This window comes from Cicer arietinum, chromosome 5, assembly GCF_000331145.2.
Source record: "Cicer arietinum cultivar CDC Frontier isolate Library 1 chromosome 5, Cicar.CDCFrontier_v2.0, whole genome shotgun sequence".
NCBI classification, from domain to species: Eukaryota; Viridiplantae; Streptophyta; class Magnoliopsida; order Fabales; family Fabaceae; genus Cicer; species Cicer arietinum.
In genome coordinates this window covers 22,880,722-22,892,485 of record NC_021164.2, presented here as the reverse complement: position 1 = coordinate 22,892,485, position 11,764 = coordinate 22,880,722, and the positions used below count along the sequence as shown (strand labels likewise).

Genomic DNA, 11,764 nt, shown 5'->3' with positions numbered 1-11,764 from the left:
TCGGCATTCAATTCAAAATATGTGCGAAAGTTTGTGACAAAAATCTTACTAAATTTATTCATAGTTATTTTTAGTTAATTTCGTTCCAAATCCGTGCGAAATATTGAAATACAAAATATAAAAACTAACATAATCTATAGATTAATATTTTAATCTATTTTATCATATTTTAAATCAATTATGATTAATAATGATAGATATATTTATGAATTTATGTTTAGTTATCAAATTGAAAAGTTTTTTTCTTTCTGAAATTAATATTTGATAATAGTTTCCAAACAAATTTCTCCCTTGACATAATCATATGAAGTAAAAATAAATCATTAATCGATAGTTATCAATTAGTTACTCAAATTTTGACTACAATAACTAATAAAAAAACTCATGTAATGATATTCTTTTTCATTTTCATCAATCAAAAGTTTGAATAAAAATCCAACAATAAATGGATTTTCTTTTAAAAAAAATATGATTCAACATAAAAGAACAAATCCAACAGAATAATTAATCATGGTAACAAAATAAATTATAATAAATTAGTCAAATAATGTTTGAGTATTAGGAAGAGGAGTGCCATTTAAGAAATGCTTGATTAGAGAGAGGGCTCTTGCTGGTTGGTAGCTTGGTACTTGATGTCCTGCTTCTCTCACTGTGGCAAAAGTTAGACCTCCCTTGTATACTTCAGCATAGCCACCAACCTATTTCACATTAAATCTCATCACAAATATGTTTATATAAAATTTTATATTGGTGAAAAATTCAATTTTACTTTTTTCATTACTATTATTTTTTTTTTATAAAATATGATTAAGAAGATTGAAGCAACACTAGCAAATCATAATAATAATCATTGTTATACTATTACGAATAATAGAAATTACAATGAAAATTTAACACTAAAAAAATAAAATTTTCCTTCAATTTCATCATATTCAATGACAAAATTATAGACAAATATTATATTGATCCAAGTGAAGTTAGATTTAAATTATTTAAATAAAGTCTTAAGTTTGAGTCTTATAGATGAAAAATATATGGTTAGGAGAGTAGATTCATTAAATATAGTCAGTCAAACCTTTGATAAAGATTAATCATCGACAAAATTGGTCAATATATTACATCGAAAATATGATTGTGACAAAGTTAGAGATTAATACCATCTATCTCTAGATTTTCCTTATTAATTTATTCCTTTTTAGTAATTATTCAAATTGTCAAAGGTTTGAATTTTTTAAATGACAAATATTCGTATAGTTATTATTTTGTTGAAGATAAGAGTTGAAGTTGTGTTTGATGCAAATATAATGAATTGAACAAATAAAAACATGTCATTTCAAGTACCTGTCCATTTAAGAACCAAGGATACCAAGTAGTTTCAATGGGAAGCTTCATCTTTTTAATGGAATATTTAGTTGAAGTAACAGGCACCCTTCCATCTATATCACCACTGTATCATACAATAGATAAATAATAATCAAAATAAAATTCATGAGCACACTTCTTTTAATCTTTATTATAAAGAATGATAAAATAACAAGGGATCACATAGTTTTGAAAAGTCAAATGTTAAAATATTGTGGACACATTTGATATATTGTGACACAAAGTTTCTGTTGGGGAGTCCGAGGGAGCCCAACATTCGGAATGGGCTAAACAAGGATTCATAAGAGACTTAGACACCACATCTCAACCCAAAACCTTAAGGCATTAGGTTTATGGGTCATTCTCCTTATATATCCAATATAGCCTCCATTCCTGGTCAATGTGGGACTAACCACTCATAATTGAATTTCAGTCCTTTTTGCTCCCTCATCAAGCCAAACCGGGCTCTGATACCACTTGTTGGGGAGTCCGAGGGAGCTCAACATTCGGAATGGGCTAAACAAGGATTCATAAGAGACTTAGACACCACATCTCAACCCAAAACCTTAAGGCATTAGGTTTATGGATCATTCTCCTTATATATCCAATATAGCCTCCATTCCTGGTCAATGTGGGACTAACCACTCATAATTGAATTCCAACAGTTTCAACATGTAATACCCCTATTTATATATATTTAGTGTATGTGAATTTTATTATTAGACTCTTTAAAATAAAATAAAAAGAGTTTAAACGTGTGATACTTTATTTTTCTATATTTAATAACGTGTGTAAATTTTACCATTAAACTCTTTAAAATAAATTAAAACGGTCAAATCTATCGTATTCTATTATGTGCGTGAGTTTTATCGATAAATAATTTAAATAAACAAATAAACAAAATACCATATAGTTTTACATTATCGCTATAAGTAAAGATAAGATGTTTTACCTAAAAACCCACACCCTTAGTCCATTATTGAGGAACTCATGTAAAAGGGGAATGATTGTTGAAGGACTATCCCCCCATTTTGAAATGATACTACTGCAAGGCTCCCAATCATATTTGAGCTTGGTGACATTGGCATGGAGGGCCTCTTGAACATCATCCCTGTTCAAATATGCTTGTACATAATCATCGCTGCAGGGATCAAGAGCAACCTAAATACAATAATGATTGATTAATATTTTATTGATTTTAAATTATTTGTATCTAAATATCATATTTTTTAACTAAATCGAGTCAAATCTGGTGGTACACCTATTTAAGAGGGTAAGTTTTCTAGGTGTTCTTTTTTCATTTATAGGATTTGGTTGTAAGATCTTATTTCTAAGTCAATCTAAGTTGATGTATAAAATAAAGATACGTTTGTAAAATCATGATGTTAAGAAATGAATTTGAAAGCTTTGATGTGAATTCTACCATAAAAAAAAATATAAGTTGAACATGAATTTTGAATCTATTTACATACAAAGGATTCCTAATTTCATAGGTCTAAATCTAGGATCCAATAATTTCGCCCTTAATTTGACGAACCCTATATAAATTGCTCAAAGGATAAGTCTATATTTTATTATAATGTTGAGATTTAAAAAAAATTAAAACAATAACATGATTTAAGATCATAGAACATTTCAATTACACTTTTCAATCATTCTTAAAAATATTTATAATCTACTTAATTTAAAAAAGAAAAACAAGTAATCATTTCGCCTTTTGTCTAAAACCCTCCTCCTAAATAAGCACTAAGAAAAATCAAACTTCATACCACATGGACCAATCGATGTTGGTATATTTCTTTTTAAGAAAAAAGTTTGGGAAAGGAAAAATAATTATTAATATTTAAAATGACATTAACAATCATTTCAAAATAATCTCTGAGGAGATTTAAATTCCGCTATTTAAAGTTACAAAATTAAACTTTTACTATTGAACTGATGTGTCGTAAACAGATATCAGAATATTTCATAATTTAGATCGAAAAAAAAAATGTAAAAATATAAATCATACCGAGATCTTCTTTGATAGCGTAGTGAGGTTGTGATTAGTGCAAATTGGAGCATAAATGTTGTACACATCAAGGAACAATGTATTCCTATAAACTTCACTTGCTGCTTCATTGCATTCAGTACTCTGATTAGAAGTTGATGAGAAATTACAAAATGTGTTGATATTATGTGCTGTTTGGTCTGATATGATTGCATGGCTAGCAAGATAATCATACATTCCTTGATTATCTGTTTCATCATTTATCACTGCATTCCCAATCTACATATAATGTAACAAATAAGAGCACATTAAATAGTTAATAATAATATACATGTAATTTGTTAATTACATTAGCTCTGTTCCATCCATATTGCTTATATGGAACCTTTTTCTTAATTGAAATATATGAAACTTTAATTAATTTTTTTTTTCTGTTGTAAGATTTTATAAAATACCATATGATTCTTTCTCGAGTAGGTAATTCGATTGATGAGTTAAGAGACATTGAAAGCGTTATAAAAATAATGTCCCAAATTTAAATTTGAAAAAACTAACTTACTAACATTTGCTTATAAAAAAATATCATTTGACTCTATGTGAATGAAATAAAATGTAAGGTCTAATTGAACTCATTTCTGGTATATATCAAATTTAAGTTTCAATTCTAATTAGTAATTAAAATAGATCAATGCTATTTAGTTCGAATAACATCTTTCTTAAACTAGTTTCTCCTTAAAATTTGACCTATTAATTGATGATGTCTTAGATAAATGCAAAGATGTATTAGGTAAATGTGCGAATCCTTTTTAAAAAGTTAATGTGTAAAATATTATGAGTTAAATCACATCTCTCTATTAAAATTTGAATTCTTAGTTGGATGAAATAAGTCTCTCCCTTTAAATTTATAATTGTTGAACAAAAAATTTCTAAAAAGTTCACTATAAGAGTATATAACCAATTTATATTTAATTCCTTATTGGCTCCGTTAGAGGCAGTAGTTAAATGTTTTTTTTTTTTAATAGGTAGAATTTGTTAGTTTAATTATATTAAAAATACTATATAAAAATGCATCATACTCTAATTATATAATAATTTTTTTTATAATTGTTTTAAATTTTATTTTTCTCTTTTTAAACTCAATCATAATTCTCAATTGTCTCCATTTTATTATTTCAGTAAAAATTAAGTTAATTTTTTAGAAGTTTTAGTGCAACCAATGCTCTCAACTAATTTATGATATACTCTGCTGCAAGTATGTGTCCAATACTCCCTACAATTCTTGGATTCTACTAAAAAACACTCAAATTTATAAAAATATATATAAACCACTCTTAACTAAAATAATTGATTTAAAATTAATTTTTTTCACCTAAAACCAAATTGACTTAGCTTGCAGCCCAATTAGAAAAAGAAAAAGAAAACAGTTAAATAACACCCAAAAGAAAAACACCAAAAACTTGCAGAAACATCAATAACCACTAACCAAAATTAGGAGATACTTGAACAACTACTTACTTAATACTGCAAGTGAAGAAATGAATTGTTATGGTTGTTTCCATTGACATTATCTACCATGTGTAACAAGTTTTTTTTCTTTCTAAGTTGTCTCAATCTAAATCTCTCTCAAACATTTTTATTTCTCTTATTTTTGTTTTTTTATTTCAATTTTTTTTTTTAATTTAAATCGAAAATTTATATTATATAGATCATGCATATAAAATTTTATTCAAATATAAAATCATTTGATACCACTTGTTGGAGAGTTCGGGAACAAGTCAAACGTTCTAGAACCACAAGACACTTTGACACCACATCTCTATGTAAAATCTTAAGGCATTAGATATACGAGTCTTCAGATTTATATATGCAACATTAAACACATTCATAATTAATATGAAATTTAACCATTCACACTTAAACTCAACAGAGAGATTGAAGGAGATTTGGATTTGCATTTAGAAGATCCAAATTCCACATTTTATTAAGTTTCCTAAACCTTTTTTGTCACCACCATCATCATGTTATTGAGAAATTTGGAAAAGCCTAACTTATAGGCTATAATTGTTTCAAGACGATGTTCATTCTTTATGTTTAAGGGCATAGTTAATTGAAAGCTTATAATTAAAGGCATAATAATTAACATGTTAACTAATGATCATTTATATGCATGCTCTTTCCAATTGGATAAAAATTAGAAGGAAAAAAAAGTGAAAACACATACCATTATTCCTTTGAGGTTAACAATTGTCCTATTAGCCTTTTTGTTATAGTAGAGAATATTGTGTGCAAGTTGAGGGACATAATGACCAGCATAGCTTTCACCAGCAATATAGAAGTCTCTATTTTTATACTCAGGAAACCTCTCTAACCAATTCAATAAAAACACATAGTTGTCCCTAGCTGTTCTTCTATCTCCATTAGTGTCATAATCAAATGTTTTGTTTGAGTATGAAAATCCTACGCCAGCTGGTGACTCAAGGAACAAAACATTTGCAGCTTCAAAAGTGAAAATTTAGTCACAAGTGAGAATTATGTAAAATGATTGACTACTAAAACAAATTCAAAAAATATCAAATTGGTCTCTAAATCGGTCAATAACATTAGTAGTTAGAGGATTAGTTAATAATTTCAAAATAATTCTCTAAATAAGTCACAAAATTTATTTAGTAATTGATTTAGAGACTGATTTAACAATCCGTTGCAAAATTTAGTCGATAAGAAAATTAGAATAACATTAGCTAAATCGATCAATAACATTAGCTAGCAGCTAGAGGTTTAGTTGATATTTCCAAAATAGGTCTCTAAATCAATTATAAAAATTTATTTAGCGATTAATTTAGAGACTGATTTAACAATCGGTTGCAAAATTTGATCCATAAGAAGACTAGAATAATTTGATCACTGAATCAATTGCTAAATAACAATTTTAATAGTATATTAAAAAAATGAAATAACCATGAAAATTAGGAAAAATTAAAGACACTTTTATTTATTTCTAATTTATGTAAGTAATATTTTTTTTCTAGTGTGAGATTTCTGAGAACATCACTTAAGGGATTCACTTTAAACAATCAAGTATTGGAGCAAAATCATCAAGTATTACTAAAAAAATATGATATCATACCATTTTAAAGAACCCAAAATGTGTTATTAAGATATGGTACATTAAAAATTTACTAATAGTAATAGTAAAAGAAATTTGACCCAAAAATATAATAATAGTAAAAGAAAAAGAATACGAGGTAATAATTATTAATACCATAGTTCCATGAATAGTTATTTTTGTGAAGGGTTTTCCCATCACTGTTCACACGGAAGGGTCCAAGTTCTTCCATTGCTCCATAGGCAAGAGATGAGCATCCAGGACCTTTGAAAGTGAAAATGAAATATTAGTAGTGAAATATAATGAGAGGCAATGATAAGTAAATTGATTTAATTTGATCTTAATAATTTATTTTAGAGTTTAATGTAGGGAGTGTATAAATTTTTTCTTGCATATTCATTCAATCATATATTATCATATCACGAGAGATATTAATTTTTTTATTAATTATTTTTTTCTCATATCTCTTATAATAATACGATGATATGTATAAGAGACATCATTTTAAAAGTATTTGGTGTATGAGATTAAAAGACATCAATTATTGATAATAATCATATATATAAAATATTGAATACAAAATAATATAGCTACAAATTTCTAATTACCATAAATATAAGTATGTATAATCGTTAAAATAATATAAAAATAATTATTGATTAATTTAGTATTTAAAGATTTATTAGACGTATTTAGAAAAGTTTATCCACACGATTGGTAGGACTTATAACCTAACCTACGATAAGTCAAAACTAGAGATAATAATTAAATTCCGACTTAGTGGGTATCCGTAAAAAAAAATTACAATAGGTGGAGTAAAAACATGTGTAATGGATATAGATCCGATGACGGATAATTACCTACAAAATTAAGCGGTAGGGGTACGGTATTATATTACCCACCTCGCCCCGCACTTATATTTGAATGTGAATTGTAACGAGTGTTCATTTGAAATATTGAGTTAGACAATATTTTAGTTTATAATACTTTATCATTGGATTTAAGATATTTGAATAATTTTTCAATTTAATCACAACAATATCATTTATTTATCTATCTTTTTTAGTTAAAGCGTGGGTAATGAATATGAATACATGCATTTAGGTACCCAAAAGATAAGGATAAGAGTATTAAAATTGATACCCAGAAGATACGAACACATATATGAGTCTTTTTTAAAATGTAAGTATAGAGATAAATATTATAATACACATAACTTTTTTAGAAGTCTATATAGTTAAAAAAAACTAAGACTACTAAAAAAGTCTTTTATACATATTAGTTAGTCTGAATTATTGATTTAAGATTGAATCATTTAAATTATAAAAAAACTAAAATTAAAATTTAACAATAAATTATCTCAACCACTATTTAAAATCAATCACTCCAGATTTCATACTCAATTATTGGATAAGACTAGTGAAACCCTTAGCAACTTCACATACACACGAGTTTATGTGGTCTTAATTTACAAACTACAATAAAAAAAAATAGTTATAAATTAATAATATATTTTATTCTTTTTATAAAAAACACTTAAATTAATAAAAATTAATGTATTTTTTATTTTATTAATTAAAATATCAATTTTTATTTATTTAACTATCTATTATAAAAAAAATTAGAGGAAGTAATACCCTCAAATCCCCTGCCTTAAAATAATATAAACAACTAAAGACACGTTAATTAAACATATCTAAATAACTTAATGTAATGTAATTGATCATATAATAACAATCCCGATAAATACTTATACCGGTGATTTATTTATTTATTTTATAAGTTTGTTCTTGTATAGACAAATTTAAATATATATAGCTACTTCCTCTAATTAATATATATATATATATATATATATATATATATAGTTACAACATGTACGCCGAGAAATCCTCAAGACGCGCCAATTATGGGATTACAAACCTGCTATTCTTTAGATGCTCTTGAGGAAACTTTTGTAATAATTTAAAATATTCAAAAGAATTTAATCGTGTAAGCATATTACAAACATTTATAAATACAATTAAATTAATTATAATAAAAATTAAATATTTTTAATAATATAATAATTGTAATTAATTTATATGTAAAAATATTTAACGCTGACTATGTATATCAATTAAATTCATATCCAAAATATAAACAAAATTTTATGATAGAAAAGTAATGCATTTAATTTAAATTTCTAAGTTATTTTTATTTATGTTTTAGGACAGAAGAAATATAGTAATAGTAAATAAAACAACGAAGGGAATAGATAAATTAGTCATCGAAATTGTTAGACTAAGTAAAATTAGTCATTGGATTTTTCAGATGGTAAGCTTCCGTAAATTTTTAATGTTATTATTATTTGATATGTTAATTGAATATATAATCTCTCTACTTTTGATCAGTCTCACAATAATGTTATCACAACATTGATTAATTTGTCTATGAAATTTGATGATCTCAAATAAATTTACTAATTTTGTAATTGTGCATAAATTACTTATCAAAAAATTTGTCATTTAAGTTAAATTTCATAGATATATTTACTAATGACATTAATAGAAAATCAATGTTGAAAAATCATCACAAAAATTTATGAATGTACCATTTTGATCGACACATTATAATTTCATAATGTAAAATAACTCTAAACTATCAAATATTTCACAGTGCCATATTCTATGTTATCTTAAGAAGAAAAATATTAAAATGGACAGATTTCACATCATATAGAACAAAATATGAAGATAAGAAAAATTAGTAACACAAATCAGTATTTCAATTAACTGTCGAACAGCACAAAGTTAACTAAGGTTCAATAATAATAATAGTAATAATAAAATATGTTACCAAATAATAATGTCATTATCATTTCCTCTAATTAATAATATTTTTCTAAGTCCAGTGTGTGCATGTAACACTTAATCCCAACTTAGGAAATAGGACAACACTTAATCCGGTTATAATTCCAACATATAACACTCTTAATAATAAGAGATAATAGGACAACCACTAGAAGATGAAGGATAATAATACGTTGGATTTTTATTTTTTTGACAAAATAATAACATGTTCGTTGAACAACTCTTATCTATAAAGACATTAGGTACAATTAATTCGGTTGATTGGGTCCGACTTTTTTGAGGTAATAAAAATTTAAGTTTCACATAAAATAAAGATAAAGTATGTTATTTTTTTATAAAAAAGACACTGTTTAATTATAAGTTGATTTTATAAAAATAAAATATATTAATTTTTTTATAAAAAAAGACAATGTTTAATTATAAATTGATTTTATAAAGATAAAATATGTCTAATATAAAAATTTAGTAGATTATCAAAATCTCACGAGAAGTTAAATTTCAAACAAAAAAAAAAGAAAAAGAAAATTGAGTTCACAAGGAAAATAAACACTTTGTACATGTGCGTGGATACGCAATTGTGTTGACAATTTCTAATTGAAAAAAATAAAATAAAGAATAACTTCAACGTTTTTGAGTGTGTAGCACTTCAACTGCATCATCATGATATTTGCATTTTATTTTACATTAGAAGCAAAGTTTAGTCTCAGATGAAAAGAAGCATATAATAGAGTCAGATCCAATCAAGATTATAATTTTGCTGTAATAGGAAAAAAATGTTTAAATAAGAACATAAATTAGAAATGATAAAAATAAATAAGATATGTTTTGTGAGTATAAATTAATTTTACACTAATAACTCGATAATAAAAGTTTTGTATCTACCACGTCATCTTATTTTATAATTGCATCTTAAAATTAGTGGTGCGATATAGAAAAAATAAGGACTTGGAACCTCTACTTTTTTTAGGTAGAAAAATTAGAGTGACTTTGAATCAAAGAGACAATAATATTTAAAATGGAGGAAAAAGAATGGGAAAGAAAACAAATCAAGAGTGAAATAGAGAAACATGTAGTCAAATGAAAAGTAGATCAATAATCCTTACTTAATAAATAGATTATTCTTATTAAATATAGTATAAAATTAATTTACATTGAAAATACGTTGAATTCAAATAAATATCTCTATTTATGTGACAAATTAATAGTGATACTAAAACTAGAGATCAAATTTTTTATTGTTTTATACTAATATTGCAGCCGCAATTCCAGTTATGTGCTATATTATTTCAAACATTGAATCTAGCAATAGGTAGTGTGTTTACCTCCATTGAGCCAAAGAAGAAGAGGCAATGTTTCTTTAGAATGATGAGCTTCCACAAAGTAATAGTAAAAGGCACGTCCTACTAATTTGTCCACAGTGACATACCCTCCATATTGAGAGAATTTCACATTTGGTTGTCCTGGTAGTTTCACAATCATGTCTTTCTCTTTCATACCATCTTGAGAATGAACCACTTCATCAACCACAATATTATTCTTTTGTGTCTTAAAGTGACTCTTGTCAATTTTTGAATTTGCATTGAACTTGGACTTTTGTAATTTGTCAAGAGCTCTACTTTGTTTAGTTCCATGGGTTTCACCCACTAAGAAAGTGATAGTGAGAAAGGATATAAGAAGTAATGAACAAATTGATTTGTTCATTGTGTTTATTTGTTATGAAGGACCTAAAGAAAAGAGGGTCACAAGTGTAGAAGGTGTGGGAAGGTAAGAAATGAAATTAAGGAGTGAGGGTTTATTTATATGAATCCAAAATCTAGCTAGCTATTTTATAGGTTCTTAAGTTGCAATCTTAATTTTTTAAAACTGGATCGAAAATTCAACTGGATATTTTTAGATAATAATTAATTGATTTAATCGATTTAACTATTGTTGGATGATGAATAAATAAAAAATATAAGTAAAAAAATTTGATTAAACTAAATACAGTTCAATTAGTTTAAATCTTGATTCAATTATATTACAGTACAATTGATATCGAACCAACTAATAGATTGGTTCGACTTTTTATTCCACCAACTAAACCGGACGGTTGGTTTTGATTTTTAAAACATCAATTAAGGGCAAGATTGGATGACCAAAATAATAAAATAAAAGATTGGATGACCAAAATAATAAAATAAAAGATTGGATGACCAAAATAATAAAATAATAAGAAGAGGACCAAATTGAATGAAAATAATATATTTTTTTTTTAATTTCTTGACCACCAATCATGTTCTGCCATGTGAGTAGAGTTTAGAGATGCATGGTTAATTAAGAACACATGCAAGAGAATAATCAAATTATTCTGATTTAAATGATAAGGTACAATTGATTTTCTATTAGGGAAATATCATTTCATATCAGTTTTTTTTTTATTTAGGTCCTAAATTGAAGAATGATTTAGGCTTCTTGATG

At 25.8% G+C, this 11,764-nt stretch overlaps 1 protein-coding gene across 1 annotated transcript; it reads right to left on the bottom strand.

The window, feature by feature from the left end:
* Positions 1-370: 370 nt before the first annotated feature.
* LOC101504682 (serine carboxypeptidase-like 40) lies at positions 371-11,112 on the bottom strand. Its single transcript, XM_004514514.4, has 7 exons — positions 10,630-11,112; positions 6,612-6,719; positions 5,574-5,848; positions 3,374-3,631; positions 2,315-2,523; positions 1,342-1,447; positions 371-698 (listed from the first exon to the last, which is right to left on the bottom strand). Exons 1-7 carry the CDS (start codon positions 11,006-11,008, stop codon positions 537-539), a joined length of 1,497 nt encoding a protein of 498 aa, XP_004514571.1. The 5' UTR covers positions 11,009-11,112; the 3' UTR covers positions 371-536.
* Positions 11,113-11,764: the final 652 nt, after the last annotated feature.

Excerpts from the sequence above, each read along its gene's own strand:
- LOC101504682 (XM_004514514.4), bottom strand. The coding sequence starts at position 11,008 with ATGAACAAATCAATTTGTTCATTACTTCTTATATCCTTTCTCACTATC. Across the intron at positions 5,849-6,611 it reads TAACTATTCATGGAACTATG|CTGCAAATGTTTTGTTCCTT; the intron begins GTATTAATAATT and ends TCACTTTTGAAG. Across the intron at positions 3,632-5,573 it reads TTAACCTCAAAGGAATAATG|ATTGGGAATGCAGTGATAAA; the intron begins GTATGTGTTTTC and ends CATTATATGTAG.